The sequence below is a fragment of the Letharia lupina genome, assembly GCF_014066315.1.
Source record: "Letharia lupina isolate WasteWater1 chromosome Unknown contig_2, whole genome shotgun sequence".
NCBI classification, from domain to species: domain Eukaryota; kingdom Fungi; phylum Ascomycota; class Lecanoromycetes; order Lecanorales; family Parmeliaceae; genus Letharia; species Letharia lupina.
In genome coordinates, this window is record NW_023502971.1 from 2,032,396 (window position 1) to 2,047,881 (window position 15,486).

The 15,486-nt window shown below is 49.8% G+C and overlaps 8 protein-coding genes across 8 annotated transcripts; 4 read left to right on the forward strand and 4 right to left on the reverse strand.

The window, feature by feature from the left end:
* Window positions 1-545: 545 nt before the first annotated feature.
* On the reverse strand, window positions 546-1,797 carry HO133_004662 (uncharacterized protein; the record flags this gene model as incomplete). The annotated part of the gene is made up of 4 exons (XM_037295578.1): window positions 546-1,014; window positions 1,078-1,211; window positions 1,358-1,513; window positions 1,573-1,797. 4 exons carry the CDS (start codon window positions 1,795-1,797, stop codon window positions 546-548), a joined length of 984 nt encoding a protein of 327 aa, XP_037157579.1.
* Window positions 1,798-2,059: 262 nt separating this feature from the next.
* On the forward strand, window positions 2,060-4,053 carry HO133_004663 (uncharacterized protein; the record flags this gene model as incomplete). The annotated part of the gene is made up of 3 exons (XM_037295579.1): window positions 2,060-2,238; window positions 2,294-2,405; window positions 2,506-4,053. 3 exons carry the CDS (start codon window positions 2,060-2,062, stop codon window positions 4,051-4,053), a joined length of 1,839 nt encoding a protein of 612 aa, XP_037157580.1.
* Window positions 4,054-6,240: 2,187 nt separating this feature from the next.
* On the reverse strand, window positions 6,241-7,289 carry HO133_004664 (uncharacterized protein; the record flags this gene model as incomplete). Its single annotated transcript, XM_037295580.1, has 3 exons — window positions 6,241-6,416; window positions 6,492-7,166; window positions 7,223-7,289. 3 exons carry the CDS (start codon window positions 7,287-7,289, stop codon window positions 6,241-6,243), a joined length of 918 nt encoding a protein of 305 aa, XP_037157581.1.
* Window positions 7,290-7,651: 362 nt separating this feature from the next.
* On the reverse strand, window positions 7,652-8,153 carry HO133_004665 (uncharacterized protein; the record flags this gene model as incomplete). Its single annotated transcript, XM_037295581.1, has 2 exons — window positions 7,652-7,975; window positions 8,139-8,153. The coding sequence occupies 2 exons, from the start codon at window positions 8,151-8,153 to the stop codon at window positions 7,652-7,654; spliced, it is 339 nt and encodes a 112-aa protein (XP_037157582.1).
* Window positions 8,154-8,350: 197 nt separating this feature from the next.
* On the forward strand, window positions 8,351-8,803 carry HO133_004666 (uncharacterized protein; the record flags this gene model as incomplete). Its single annotated transcript, XM_037295582.1, is given in 2 exon segments — window positions 8,351-8,433; window positions 8,446-8,803. 2 exon segments carry the CDS (start codon window positions 8,351-8,353, stop codon window positions 8,801-8,803), a joined length of 441 nt encoding a protein of 146 aa, XP_037157583.1.
* Window positions 8,804-8,862: 59 nt separating this feature from the next.
* Window positions 8,863-9,531, reverse strand: HO133_004667 (uncharacterized protein; the record flags this gene model as incomplete). Its single annotated transcript, XM_037295583.1, has 4 exons — window positions 8,863-8,989; window positions 9,087-9,283; window positions 9,358-9,429; window positions 9,517-9,531. 4 exons carry the CDS (start codon window positions 9,529-9,531, stop codon window positions 8,863-8,865), a joined length of 411 nt encoding a protein of 136 aa, XP_037157584.1.
* Window positions 9,532-9,853: 322 nt separating this feature from the next.
* HO133_004668 (uncharacterized protein) lies at window positions 9,854-10,994 on the forward strand (the record flags this gene model as incomplete). The annotated part of the gene is made up of 7 exons (XM_037295584.1): window positions 9,854-9,986; window positions 10,042-10,095; window positions 10,152-10,285; window positions 10,336-10,441; window positions 10,492-10,515; window positions 10,662-10,873; window positions 10,920-10,994. 7 exons carry the CDS (start codon window positions 9,854-9,856, stop codon window positions 10,992-10,994), a joined length of 738 nt encoding a protein of 245 aa, XP_037157585.1.
* Window positions 10,995-13,525: 2,531 nt separating this feature from the next.
* HO133_004669 (uncharacterized protein) lies at window positions 13,526-14,064 on the forward strand (the record flags this gene model as incomplete). Its single annotated transcript, XM_037295585.1, has 3 exons — window positions 13,526-13,658; window positions 13,713-13,804; window positions 13,849-14,064. 3 exons carry the CDS (start codon window positions 13,526-13,528, stop codon window positions 14,062-14,064), a joined length of 441 nt encoding a protein of 146 aa, XP_037157586.1.
* Window positions 14,065-15,486: the final 1,422 nt, after the last annotated feature.

The window sequence follows — 15,486 nt, forward strand, 5'->3', positions numbered from 1 at the left end:
GATGGCAGTGTGGGGAGACGGGGTTGGTGCTTTGGGGGCAAGGTATTCTGAGGAGCTCGAGGGGATGGAGGTTCAAGGAGGTGGACCAACGACGGGGGGGTGGGGAGTGGGGGGGAGGGGTTGGAAAAAGGTCGTGCGGGTTGTGGAGTGTGGGTGACTGGAGATGGACCTTGGGAGAGTGGAAATGGTAGTAATGGAAGGACGTTGTGAATCCATGGTATTTTGGTCCCGGTCAGATGTTGGAACACGAGAAGAATGCTCCCGTCATCGGACGAATCGCAACAGCCCGGGCCTCGGGAATCTGATCACATCGGTGCGAATTGAGAGATTGTGGCAACAGTCATGCATGGACAGGTGCTCAAGATTCCAAGTCCGCGAGGCAAATCGGCAGGAAAAGTGGCAACCCTAAGAGCTCCCATCTTTTCGTTTTTGCATACTTTGGTGGGTAACAATCAGAATGAAACGACTGTTCATATTGACTCGGTGGAACTTGGGATCTTCGCCGGGGTAATGGCACCTCTATGCATGACTTTTGCTCGATCCTCTTACCACCACTTCTCACACAGCACCCTCGCCTGATCCATGCCTTTCGACCTATTCAGCACATCAACGGCCCAGTCGGTCATTCTCGGTGGTCCGCAAACATATGCTACAGTGTTTCCTCTCTCTTCTACAGGGCCCAGTGCTGTCTCCAAGTCTTTCTGCTCAAAGCGGCGGTATTCGATACTTTGGTGCTCACCAACGTAATGCATATCTCCGCTCCGTTCCCGAATGACATTTAAGCGTTTTTTTCCGCTATGAGATGTTGAAGGTAGGGCGAATGGGGCTGTGCAGAATAGAGTGTAGTGATGACGTTTTTGAGGAAGGTCCCTTTGGAACAACTCGTGGATCCGCTTCACGAAGAGGATCGATGATATGTTGCCGGAGGTGCCTTTCCGCGAGGTGTAGAGGAGCTCGATCTGTCCGTGGTAGTCCGAGTGCAGAATAAGATGGGTGATGATCGATAGCAGAGGGCTGGCAGTGGCATGGCATCAGCATGGACGATATTGAGGCATTATTCGTGCACGCAAGACGTACTTTATGCCCACGCCACCTGCAACCAAGACCACTTTGTGGACCTGATTCGTATCGATTCCTGGTGGAGGCCAGACGAAGCTCCCTCCAACTCTGATCTGTAATTCTGTACCCAGTATCTTTTTCTCTCTTTGCCACTACAAGTTCTCCGGTCAGTTATCCCCTTTTCAAGATCAAATTTTGAGTCATAAGAAGTTGCGGAAGTCAATTTACTCTCGTAACTTTTCTTGCGGATCAAGTCAGAGTATGGATTGGAAAACAAAGAGCTGGGGAGGTTGCTTACAAGCCACGCAGCAGGCGGATTGTTCGGTGAATGCTGAACAGCAAGTTCTAGATACGGTTCGTCCTTCTTAAGATCGTCAGGCGTAGACGTGATAGTGAAGCCTCCGGCTTGAGGTATACGGGGGACGTGGACGTCAAGCCATTGGCCTGGGAGGAACTGTACTGTAGAGGTTCGATCTAAGTTCGTGGGTCGCTTCAACGGATCAGGTCTCTTGCCTTAGGCTTTTCACCGCGGGGTACCAGTTTCAACAAGCGAATGTTCATATTGACTTGTTCGATCTTGTCGAGGACCACCGTATGCAGGCCTGGCTCACGGCGATCTGCTGCTGTTCGCTCTTCATGGCTCGTCTTGGATGTCATAGCTCTGCGGGGAGTGATATCTTGCAGGGGAAGTCTTGCCAATATGCTCAGAGATCGGAGGGCACGGAGGCGACTACCCATAATTCAGTGGTACACGTAGGAGTTCGAAAGAGCTTCATTAATGCGTGTCGCTTCAGGGAGAGGGCAGACTAGAGTGGCAGGATGGCGCAAAGCGGCATCATCCGAGGGATCGACAGCGAGGCGAAGCGAGGATTCCGCCGCCAAGATATCCCAACCTACGCGACGCGACTCTTCTTCACCTTCACCTTCCTGGACACCAGTATGGATTATTAGTTTATCACTTATTTAGTACCTTGTTACGTTGGGTCTGTCTACAAACACTATGGAGAGCAACGAGCATGCTCCAATGTCATCGGCCTCACAAGACACAACAACAGGCAGCTCACAGGGTGCTAAGGGCAGCTATGCATTCCTTGTTCATTCTCAGGACTCTGTGGGTCAGATTACGCCTCCACAAATTGAGGATCAGCGTCTTGCTCGGCAGAAGCGCCGCCGTACAAGGTACTCATAGTCCAATATAAAGAAAACACTGTTTGTTGACTGATCACTTCTGCAGCCCTGAAGATCATGCAATCCTCGAAGCCGAGTACGAGCGTAACTCCAAGCCTGACAAAGCTGCAAGAGTTGATATTGTCAACCGGGTCTCCCTTGGAGAGAAGGAGGTACAGGTTAGTAAAAGCGAAGACTGCGGTCACTTATCGTGGTTCAGGATATATCCAAATTCGCGAGGCACCTCTGGTGGGGCATGAGCTGATTCTTGGTACCTAGATTTGGTTCCAAAACCGTCGTCAAATGACGCGTCGCAAGTCGAGGCCACTGCTGCCACACGAGGTCTTCTCTAACCTTCAGTCGAGCCAAGAGGATGCTGGACACGCAAGTTCCTCGAGCTTGTCTGCAAACGAAAGCAGTGAGCAGCAGCACTCTTCGAGTCAAAGCACTGCCTTTCCCAGCCAGTCAATGGTGCAGAGTCTCCATACCACGTGGCAAGTCAAGGCACCGGTAGACGCGGTTGTCAACGAGTCAGCAACTCTCCCGGAGATAGGAGGAAGCTTAGGAGGCAACGATGTGGCACGAGGCCCAGGAAACATTTCTGAAGGTTCTGCGAAGCCTTCGTGCACATCAGCCTCCTTCGACAACAAAGACGACACTGGTCAAGCTTCGATCACAAGTCTGATCCGGTCTTTATCCCAGACAGCTTCAACTAAACGACGCCCTGGCTATCTCGCGAACCGCCGCAGTGCTTCCTTTGTGATCCATGACGAAAGCAGGAATGGCCTCTCTCCATCGTCGCTGGCATCTAGCCTACCTTCGATTGGACCAGCAAAAGGCGCCAGCGATGTCTCAGGATCTGCACAGACCCTCAAACGAGCCTCATCGCATGTGAGATTGTCGATGTCACTCGATGGAAAAGCCGAAGTCACCACCCGCACAGGGAATACACCATCTCCTCCACGCTCTCAGCCCGTACCAACAGCTATCAATCCAGTCCCTCGACCGAAGACTAGCCTCCAACGCAGCTACAGTGCTCTTGAACCTGGCAACAAATCCGTTCCCAACAAATCTGTTTCTGACGTCGTCCCTGTTCTATACACCAGGCGATCGATGACTGGGAGGTCGCGAGATGCTAGAACCTGGGAGTTCTACTGCGACAGCGATGCTCGCAACGCATTGACAGAACAAGCCGAACGCGAAGAAAGCGGATCGGCCACAGCGGCCATTGGATTGATTAGATCACAAAGTAACAACAACAAAGTCATGACTCCCAACCCCAACAAGCGCAATGCCCACTCCCAGAAGCCTGACTCAACCAAGAGATTGAAAGCAGACGTTCAAAGGACCGGCAAACCAAAACTTGCTCGCGCCATTTCCTCGGTTGCTAGACTGCAGACCGCCAACAGCAATGGGCAGACACAGAAGGCTATGAAGGAAGGAGAGAAGAAGTTGAAAGGAGCCTCGCAGTCAGCGATGTGGCAAGAGTATGAAGGCGACTCGGACAAAGAGAATTGGGAACCCGGCACTCAGTCCAGCAACCCTCGAAGGCGCAGACCTAGACATTCTCACCAGGCTGTTTGTATCTTGGAAGAGAGCTTCCGGGTTCCCAGCCAGTCCTCTAGCCTAGACGCTATGATGAACAGTGAGAGCACCACATCTCGCCGCTCCAATACGAAGAGCTCCAGCAGCGAAGAGAAGGAAAATAGTGGCCCCGAAGTGGATGATGAGATTGCAGCTTTCATGGAGGAATCCGGACCGCGTGGAGTGGAGGACCTGGACTGTGTACAGAATCTGTTGTCGCTGAGTCAGGCCGCATGGCAGTGAGTATGTCCACAATTATGATCATGACAGAGATGGACCGTTGTTTCATGTGATAGTGATAGAGGGGTTCTTCCAGGGGTACGTTTGGTTCAAGTTATCATCTTGTATTTCGTTCGTCTGTTCAACGTGGGCTCGAACCACAACACTGTGCTGTTTATCTTCTCGGGGGGCTCATATTGACCAATTGTCTTCGGTACGATGCCCGCCATCTTCATTGTTGAGGGGGGTAGGAAGTGAGTAGTCAGAGGAAGCAGGTGGGGGCTCGGGGGGTTCGGAAGTCGAAAGCCGGCGGCTCGGCGCTTAGCCTCGATCCAAACCGACATCAGAGAATGATAGAAGTCTTTATTCATAGCAACCCAGCATACTAAGAATCAATCGAGTTGATTCTGTCATCTTTTCCTCAAATACGCTTCCACATTGATGCATGGGCTCTCAATCTTTGCCCATTCTGTATTGCCGTCAAACCATGATCCCTCTCAGACTGACCTACCTAACAACGCACATCACTGGAAAGACAAATGATCTTCGGCTAGAAGTTAAGGGCAGTACTAGGCAAGCTCTCCATCAATTGCTACCTCCTAAAGGTGCTCCTGCTTGCAGTTTGTGCTGGACATGCCATTGACCGTTCCTTCCTTGAATATTGCACTGCGTTCTTGCGCAAAACACATACCCTGCTTCCCCATGATTAAATGTGACTTGCGACATGGTTGAGATTATGTGATGACCTCGTAAAACAAGACAAAAGTATATACGCTGTTCGAACGTGGAGCTTTAAGCACATAATTTGGTGCCTCTCACGCAGCTCATCAGCTTCCAAAATCAAATATGAGCGATAGCATTGCACGATACAACATCACAGAAACCTTTAGTTAAGAAGCGGCTGTGATCGACTCGGCGAGCAAACATGAACAATTTGTGGTCGAACATTCGAATTTGGGGTTGGTTTAGATATGAAAATAGCAGCCCTATTTTCTAAGTCCAGTTAGTGCAGTGGTTAGGAGTGACCACGAATCTTCCTGGCTACCTAAGAAAGCACCGGGGACGTGAAAGCGTTTAAAGATCCCACCGCCTCTTCTACTTAGGTACGCACACCGCAGCGAAAAAGGGCCAGTAGTACTCCTTAGCCTGAATTTCCTATACCTTCCACCCCTGAATCAGGGCTGGTTGGGAATCATTTTGCCATTTTGAATTACTGGATTTGTGAGTTCTGAATAGGGGCCGAGGGTTCGAGTCTATGTTGTGGACGACTTTTTTTGGTTTCATTATTTTTTTACCCCTACTTTCTCACTTATTTTCTATGACCCAATATTTTCCCATGAGTTCTTTTTGCAAATCTCGCGGCTGCTAGAGAGACTCCTGAAGCTTGTTGCTTACCCAGCAGTGTCTTTCTTCCCTTACCAACGTGCCCGCCCAAGCCAAGCATCCCCAAACTCCCTCCGACTCTTCTGCGCTAAGATCCTCACCCCAGATCTCCAACTCTTTCAAACCATCCCCTTATTTTCCTAACAGCAGTATTCCTTCCACAGAAAGCCTAATTAGTGCAATGGTGAAGGAGTGACCATGAATCTTTCTGGCCACCAGAGGGTATCCGTTCCGCCTTGTGCTGGTCCTCTGAGTGCACATACCTAATGGTGTAAAACTGGCGATAAATCACTCCTGAGAAGCCTACTTCCTGTGTTTTCCACCCCTCAGGACTGGTTAAGAGTCGTTTTGCCAGTTTGGAATACTGGAAATGCGGATAAAAAACAAAGAGGGGCTTCGAGGGCGGGTTAGAGAGGGGATTTTGAGGGGGGTTTTTTGTACCTTTTCTTCGTCTGATTTTGAAGATGCAAGTCTTTATTGTAATTGCTGTGCAAATATACAATCCAGAAAGCACTTCGCCAGGGTAGCAGCCACGGAAAAGGACTACAGCTCTAGTAACCTAATGCTCGCGGGAATAGTCATCACTCTGGGATAGAGCAGTGGCAGACAGAGGAACCCAAGCACAAATGAAGGCACAAGCACTGCACATGTTCTCAAACTTCTGGGCACGAAGGATTGGCAAGACTGCTCGATTTATACGTAGTCTCATCTGTCTGTCAGAAAAGTTGGAAACGGACAATCTATCTCTTCTCTCTCTCTCGCTCTAAACTACGATCGTAACATTCCCTCAACCCATCCCACACGAACTCGGCCCTCCCGATCAAGTGTTCACGGCGTGCCTGTGGTGTCTTCCACCCCTATCTCCAAATCCGTCGCAATGAACGTGACAGCAGCCGGACCCGCATCGTCGGGTCCATTGTCCGACGGGTCCTCTATATCAATCTCCAACAGTTCGCGGCCGCTCGTGGGCGGGGCTGGGAAATCGTTGCAGGAACCGTATACACCTATTCAGAAAGGGTTAGGTCGTTTCTCCACGTTGTCAATCCTTCGACTCATATCTCCAATCGAAGAAGACTTACTCGCGGCATAGTACACGTAGTTGTTCGCGTTCAACCTCGACTGCTCGGCCGCTAGGCGGAAGCATTTGTTCGCGTCGTTCGTGTTGGTGATGGTCAGGAGGCCCGTGGACGCGAACAGGTAGTAATGCGTGATCATCTCCAGCACGATCCACATCTTGTAGAGCCAGAAACTCTGCCCGTCGCCGTGGAATCTGTTGATGTAGGTGTTGACCGTCAAGCAGGTGTTGGGCGGCGGGACGGACACGATGGTGCTGGTGAAGAATGAAGGACAGACGATGATGTACTGCTTGGGCGGATCGAAGCCGACGTAGTTGGACGTCGTGGTCGGGTTGGCCAGGCACTCGGCGTAGGCGTCCTTCTGGCCATGGAATTTGTACATGAACTGTCCGGGTTCGGTCACGCAGAGGAAAGTGGGCGCGCCGTTGAGGGAATAGGGTGCGGGGGGGGTCAAAGCGACGCCGCTCGTGACGTTGGTGAAGAGCGCGGATACAAAGGGGGCGGAGGAAGGGTCTTTGAAGAACGCATCGTAGGCGGGGCTTGTGTTGGTGGATTTGGCGTCTTCGATCACGGGCAGGAGAGAGGTGTAGAGCCTGTTGAGGAGGTGGACGACGAGGGACGTGTTTCCTCCGCAGTTGGCAACGGTGTACTGGCCGGTCATGAACATGTCGTAGTTAGCTGCGACACCTCGAAGTTAGCATCGAGAAGAGTTTGTGGTCCTGGAAGGGACAAACATCGTTTCGCATCTGGCGAGGCATTTGCTAAAGCTAGCAAGCCGAGGGTAGAGAGACGCATGAGCATGTTGGATGTTGGTGTGAAGACTGAAGAAGCTTTAGTTCTGAAGAAGGATGGTTCTGCAGTCTAATAAGGAGACTCATATTCATATCGCATAATGCGCATAAAGGTAGTAGCGAATTGCGTGCATATCGCTATGATCAAGGCCGAGCCGGGCTAATAAACTGGCAACTAAAGAAAATCAAAGCCTTGCAAAGTAGCAACGGCATGAAAAGTGGAGGATACAAACAGTACTGTACAAGACGGCGTTCGCCAAAGACGTATACGACTTCAAGACCATGGAGACCACCGCTTCAGGATCGGACTCTCTCACTCAATATTAATCGCAACAATGGGAGATGACTCTAAGCCAACAGCCATGCTCTGCTCTAATCCGCAGTACACTGCAAGAAATCATTCCCAGTAGCCCCAGTGTGTGTGATCACGCCCTCGTACGTCCCATCTCCGGTGAAGATGACCCGATCGGCTCCCGGACTGCCTCCAGTATACACCTGCTCATCACTCAGGATGGGGAATTCGTAATAGGGTCCAGCATCTGGGAAGGTGAAGCCCTCGTAGTCTTTGTACTGGTGAGGATATTCATCGTTGCCCACTGTGGTCCCGTCCTCGTAGTAGCCGTAGCCTTGTTGCACGGCGGCGTTGATGTCATCTTGCGAGTAGCATGTATTGCCGCAAGTTTCAGCACATTGGCGCTGGTCGATGTTAGATCGAGGCGAATGAGATGCAGAAAGGGTGACGAACACGAAGGAGGGGGCTTGTGAGGACGGGCACGGCGAAGGCCAGTGCGACGAGGACCTGTGGACTGTTAATAGGTGGAAGAATCGGAGGAACAGCAATGCTTGAGGTCATACATACCTTCAATGCATGCATGTTGTGGAAATTTGGCTATTCGTTCTTTGGTTTGTGAATCTGTTGTGCGAGTGCTGGTCGTGTATTGACTATCTCCAAAGCTATGGGAGCTTCAGCATCTTTATATGCTATTCTTCTCCATTATCTTGAACATTCATTCCCCAGAGACGTCATAGCAGGTGTTCCTGACATACTCAGCGCGGTGGGCATTGCCTGGAATGGATGCCAAAGCCGACGTATGTCGTCGATCTTATGGGAGCAAACGAATCGCAGGCAGTGGAGGCATGGCAACGAGAAGCCAGTCAGTGGCCAGGTTAGCAGCACATGCCATCAAGGACAAAGCGCAAAGCAGTATGATGGCCGGAGCGAAGTATCCAGTAGAGCGGACTGCGACGCTTTTTGGAAGGTCGGGTGTGCCTTGCGCAAGCTACCCGCTCAGCTCGGCGGCCGGCCCCACAAGCATCCGCAAAGGGACGGCTAATTTCCAATGGAAAAATGAAACAACAAACGTTGGTGTGCGAAAAGCGAAGGCGAAAGGATCGGGCGTTCATGGACCAATCGAAAGCTTGGTCTTACGTATGGAAAACCTCTTGAACCTTTTGAATCAGGGGCTACCGCAAACCTATCAGAAAAGCACGAGTACCTCTGCAAGTCTCAAGGTTAAGTTGTGAATGGCTTTGTGGACTCTAGCTCTATCTAACACTCGTCATTCCAACGACATGAGAGTACATTACTCGTCGTCATCCTCATCTGCATCATTCACCACATTGAAGAACCTCAGCTCGTAGACACCCTGGGATGTGGAGACCACACGGAGCCAATCTCGCAGTTGTTGCTTCTTGAGAAACTTCTTTGTCCTAGAGTCCTAGTGTAAGCCAACCCGAAGATCTTCTTCGTGGCCTGTGGGCTTTTGCTTTTCCTTTCTTCCCAGGTATGAGAGGTGAAGGCACTCACAAGTACTTGAGGTATCTCCCGGAGAATTGAGTGTGCGCAATGACCTCAATCTTCCCTTCACCCTGCTGGCTAATTTGGATCGTGTCGCCTAAGTTACCCACGCGGTTGTCGACCTTGATCTTATCGTGGAGGAACTTCTCGAAGGCGGACACGTCGAAGATCTTGTCTGAGGCGGGCTGGGAGGCGTTGATGATGAACTGAAAAAAGGAGCCGCAACGTTAGCGATTGCTTGGGAACGCTGAAGATGGGAGAGCATGAGAGTTCGCTATACCTTCTTGGTGATCTTGCCAGGCTTTTGGCCTTTCGGGGGTGCTTGTCGCAGAGCGCTGGTGCGCTGAGTTTTCTACATTGCGGAGGTAACACTTAGCCTACTGCTCTTAGTGCCCCAGCGCTAGGCATGGGGAGAACAGCAAAGCAGTGCAATACATACTGTAGCTCCAGCCATCTTGAACGCAAAGAGGTTTGATCCTGCGCTCTTGTTGTTGTTGATATGGATGTTCGTTGAATATGGAGAGAAAGGCAAATCATGGCGGAATTCGTGTGCTCGCTTGATTGGCGCTAGGAGCTACCCTGCAGCCCTGTTCGTGAGCTCCGCTGAGTGACCCAAAATACCTCCAAACCTATCAAGTATCCTACTCCATTCCTTGATTCTTTGATGGGCAGCAGATTTTCACTGACAATTGCTATCCTAAAAACCCGCCTTCAAAAAATGCCCTGCATTTGTAGCTAGCTAATCTTAGCAGTTCTCAGCTTCCTCAATTACTGTCATGGCAAGCTCAGACTCAGTGCCGAAGAGCATGTTTAGCCCGGCGATTTTCGAGCATCTCCAAGCAAAGCTCGATGAGGATGCTCAGGTTCGTGAAGAGCTCCGCAATATCGTACAGGCTATGGAAAGGCAAGGTATTTGCCAATCTACAGCTTGCGACCTGCCTCATGCCTACTAAACTTCTCAAAGACAGGACTACAATGTCAATTCTCTCTCGAGCCCACTCCATCCCTCAGACAGACCGTCAGCTTTAGCTCTCCATCATCTCGCCGTGATCTACTGCTGATCCACATGAGCAGTTAGCAGCACTCTTTCCGAGGCCTGGGAATCCATTAGCAAACAAGTCGAAACCATTGGCAAGCTCAATAAGGTAGCATCGAAGCATCCATACTACAGATACAACAACATGTGGTCAAGAGAAATGCAGAATGCGGTATGCAGGCCAGCAACAAAGCTTCCGAATCATGTACTGACCAGGAACAGAGTTTCGCTATCGTTCTTTGGGGTTGGCTTCGCAGCCATATGCCGGACTACAATGGACAGAAGGGGGAGCTGTTCGCAATTGAGGAGGTGGGTAAGCTGCTCTACGGTAAGCAGCCCGCAATCATGCAAAGTTCAATCGTACTGACGCAAGCCCAGTGCCGGTTAGCCTTAAAACACAAGGTTCGTACATTTCGCAATGATTTCCTTCCTATTAGGATCAGAACCCGAATTGCGAGGTCTCGTGACCAAAGAAATCCTTGTGGTAGTAGGACCATACCTCAGATTCGCGGCTTGAAGAAGCAATGCTGACTCCGATATATGCTCAGATGTCTTCCACATGACAATCGAAGAATACCTTCACTCTCTTATAAGTCTCATCGAAGAGCTGGCACGCCTAGCTGTCAACTCCGTGACACTTGGCGACTACCACCGACCTCTAGAAATCAGTCGATTCGTCAAGGACCTCCACGCTGGTTTTCAAATCCTGAACCTGAAAAACGACACGCTGCGCAAGCGAAGCGATAGTATCAAATACAATGTGAGTACAGTTGTCAATTGGGAACCATATGACCTAAGAATCCTAGGTGAAGAAGATCGAAGACGTCGTCTATGACCTCTCGCTACGAAACCTCGTGCCTCAGGGGACAGCGGGAGCTTGAGGCCCCTCCAGCAAATCTTAGCAATCATCTGAGCAATGATAGTGCACAAATCTCAGCAGAGAATAATCTGCAAGGGTAGCGATGTATCGTGTACCTACGGTGCTGAGCTACCGCTCTTGCAGATAGCAAGGGAAGCCCACGCACCAAAACTCCCCTCATAGAGGCGAAGAAATTTCTTAGCCCATTGATGAGCCCACGTCAAGCGAAATTGATCACGGCCTACGGTATCTAGGGAGGCACAGATGGTCCTTGTGTAGGTGGAACTACAATCAAGAAGTCCAGCCAACTACCGAAACACGTTCTTGCGCAATGTGCCGAAAGCTTGAATCCAACCCGCAGCAATCGAATATGAAGCCAAGTTCAGGGAACACCGTAATACTAAAATCATTGTGTTGATTATTAGCCTTTCTCTCCTCTCCTCTCCTCTAAGGCATGTTGCGATTCAGGCAGCGATCTTGTACAGGAACCGATTTCGCCCAGGTGATCTCCTGCCGTCCGTAGACTTACCCTCCTCCTTCGAGCCCTGCCGCTCCGCACATCGAAGCGAAAGACTTGGCTGCTAATTTTCTACCAGTATCAACGCTAGCCTTTTTCCAAGAGGATTGGGCGCTGATGCTCGGAGTCCATTCCTGACCTTGTGTCTTAACAATGGGCCATGAGAATGCGGCTGCATTAACGCGCGTCAAGAACCCCACAAGCGAGGATCCCTCGCCTGCCTGATGCTGCTCTTCTGCATGTTCCTTAGTGCATGCGTTGCTGTCCCGCACTCACCTGGATGCTTTGTACTTGTTACTAGGCTGCAGGTCACTACCGTACAGGTTGCGGAGCTCTCTGCCGCGGAGACGGCGATGTCGAGTCCACTGGTAGCCAGATGTTCCATTCGCCGAGAGTTTGAATGGTGTCTGGATAGCCCTGATAGTGTGTCGCCGCTGGAGATTTGGGGCATGAGAATCGCCATTGACGAACAAGTCTAAGGCAAAGAAAAGAAAGTCGCATCATTAAGGGATGGCGCAGCCTCCCCGGGGACATCCAGGTCCTTGAGCACCACTTACTAAAATATTATCGCAGATACCCTCATAGTATGCATCACCGCCAAATTTAGGGTCAGAGCATTTCTGCATTTGCAGGCCATACCTCTCGGGGCAGAAAATACTGATGAATTAAATCATTCTAGAAGGTCCATTGTGCTGCATATCCGGTCGACATAGATAGTAGATCTCACACAGTCCTTGGGCTCGAGACCATGGCGTTATCAGACCATTTAGACTGTGCTCCTGTTCAGTTGAGCTAGGAAGAAAAAAGCGGGACGCTTTGAGTGTACCGAGCATTGTCACAAACTCCTTTCACCTTCGAGTCTCCTTCGCAGTATGAGCAATACTGTCGTTCGTCTCAAAAAAAAAGACGGGGCAAGGGTTGACGATAAACGGGGCCTGTCGCTTCTCTAGGCCCGACAATCTCGTGGTAGGTGATGTGATTCGACATGGTCGTAGGACTTAGCCACAGAGCAGGCTGCAAAGCGAATAAGTGCTGCACCTACGAGAACGCGAACAAGGTCGTGCATATTTTCCTGCCCGCAAGGAAATCAAAGTTTAGAGGTAGAATCGTGTTGTTGTACGGGAAAGAGAATTGCCGATCAAGGGTAGGAGAAAATGGTACTTGTTTGGACACTTGCGAACACTTTATGACCAAGAGTCCGCAGCAAGCAAGGGGTATGAACGAGATATCCTTGAAAGTTCTGTTGTATTGTGCGGACAGCCAGAAGTATTTGTACAAATTCTCATCACATGAAAAGCCTCAAAATGCTCTCTCTTATCTAGCAGCAAGGTATTGCAGCAAGTTGGAAACCTCCAACATATTTGATATGGTTGTTTACTGATCAACCTGAAACGATGGCGACTCAGACCTCTTGAGTAATGTTGGTAAATTCGGTCTATTCTCATGTTTGGGAAACAGCGGGCGATAAAAGTGATTTTCCTCGACAAGGTTGAAAATTGTTGTAGGCGGAAAGTCAGTCACGTTCTCACGTTACCCAAATTTTCAATTTCCAGAGGTGGTTCGCTTCTGATACTTCAAGCTTCAAGATAGGCTTGCCCTGAGGAAGTACTACTGTAGCACCAACCAATAGTCAAAGCGCGTTGGCTTTGTTCAAGCTTTTTATGACAACGCAAAGGACTTTATTCCGATACAATATGTCGGTGTTTGCTGGCATATCAATGCGATCAACTCAGAACATTCAATTGTTTAGGATGCCTCCAACCTACTATACTTGGTCCCTCGCTACTTGCGTCTTCGCGTATGTCTTTTGTCGGAGAGCAGACACGAGACTAGTGACTACCGGGCAACAGTGAAATAAGAGTGTAATCTTTGTATCGCTTCTCCGTCTTCCCTCGACGTAGCATCGTCACTCCATATCTAGAAACAATGGTGTCGCGCAGGATAGTGAAATCTGGGCCGGCTTGTCATCAATTCTAGTACTGATCGCAGGCGTGCAAGCCTGTTACTTGCACCCAAATTGCCAATCCATACCTTTCATGCAGCCACCAGTCGAGCAAAGTTTTCTGTGGGCCGATACAATTGTGAAGTTGGCCAAGAAGGGCAACGCATATCTCAGAACAAGTGGTACCAACCTTTTCAAGGAGAGCCAATATCTCAAAAAGGCGCTGGGTGAGTCCAAAGATCAACAGCAAGGGATTGTCTCCTTCTAAAATACATGTATAGGTCAGCTGCGGGGTCTTGCGAAGGCTTCGGAATACAAAAGCTGGGACCCTCTTGCTCCTGTCAAGCTGGCGCACATGGGCAAAGATGAATTCGTGAGTGATGCGTCACCTCACGAAGGCTCTTCTCAGACTTCAAGTTCATCATCTGGGATTTTGACGACCTGACTGAAATAACAAACAAGGAGGGCAAGACAGAATGGTGCAATTCGAAGCTGGGATTTGGGCAATTAGCGGATCCGGAGGGGATATTCATGAAGTGCAAAAACAGCGATATATCCCAAGGACGGATGGTCAATGCGTACGTAGCACCGACGAGGCATGCTGGTAAGCAGACTCTTCGTTTCATCCTATGAGACAAGACCCACGCGCAGGCCAGATGTCATCAGGACATGCCCACTATTTCCATCATATGCTGCAGAAAAGATGTGACCGGATGCTTCGAAGGTCGACCCTCAGTAAGATACTTTTTTCTTTAGCTAGAATCATACGGCTGCGTGGATCAACCACCGATCACCATCGTTCTTGTCAGATGGTTGGTCGATGTCCCTACGGATGTTGGTAAAACCAGAATATCTAGGATTTACGATAATAATTCCACCAAACCCATAGGCCAAGTACATATTGGAAAGAAAATATCTACTCAATATCGATTTACACGCCTTTTCCGAGAAGATTTTGCTGCATAAGATGACGCACACAAAGGTGGGTGGTGCAACTCTGGATCTCAAGGGTGGTGTCTTGACGGGAAACACCTTAGGCTATAGATACGCGGCATCGTTGGGATTTTCGGCATGAAAAGACGCAGAAGGCAATGCTTACCTTGGCCTCCTCGGCTGCTTATTGTACAAAGGCCTTGCGTTCCAAAATGGTAATCTCGTGGATATCGAGCCGCAAACGAAGACGGGCAACCCTGCACCACAAAAGACGGGTTAACAGGCTGTGCATTGGACAGGTTGAATACAGTAAGAAACATAGATGCTTTGGGTCAGGAAGAGGCATGAAAAATTGCTTCCAACGGTGTACGCCGGAGATGCTGGAGGATTGCTCATCACTTGCGCCTATGCTGAGATGTAACATGGTTCAGCCTGCATTGATTGTTTGATGTCGCTGAATTACTTTTATTCTTCCAAGCAATGCAACGTCGGGATTAGTACCCCGCTGGCTTTCATGAGCAGGCCTTTTATTCCTGAAGAAACCAAAACACAACACGCTTTTAACGGACCTCAACACCAAAGCTTTCCCCATGTTTTTCAACTCAATTCTCTCGCATGGCCTAGCCCATCCCCTCACGTCCCACTGCGAAAGCCTTCTAATTGACTGCCCAGCTATCAAGTCTCCCAGGTATGGGGAATGTAGTGTTAGCTTGCGGCGAGACAGAAAGACTTACAAAGCTCGTCAGGCAGCTCAGTCTTCTGGACCATTTCAATGAAGATATGATGGAGAGCTATGCTGCCATCATACGTTCATCGACTGAGTATTCGCAGCAGGGAATCTGCCGGGGTGGAGGAGACGAGAGAAAGACCAGGCGAGCTCCTAGAGGAAGTGGCAGCCTTCGCCGTTCAAATTCCTTAGAGGTCTGAAAACAGGAGCACTATTGTAGAAAAGGGTTGACCTGCCACACAATGATCTATTTGATCTAAAAACATGGTTCAATAGAAACAAGAGAAACTAATGTATCTATGAGCTGAGCTGAGAGGGCTCGGAGGGACACCTTGAAAGTCAGCCCTATAGTAAGGCTGGTGGGGCTAAAAATAAGCGAGGGCCACCAAAAATTA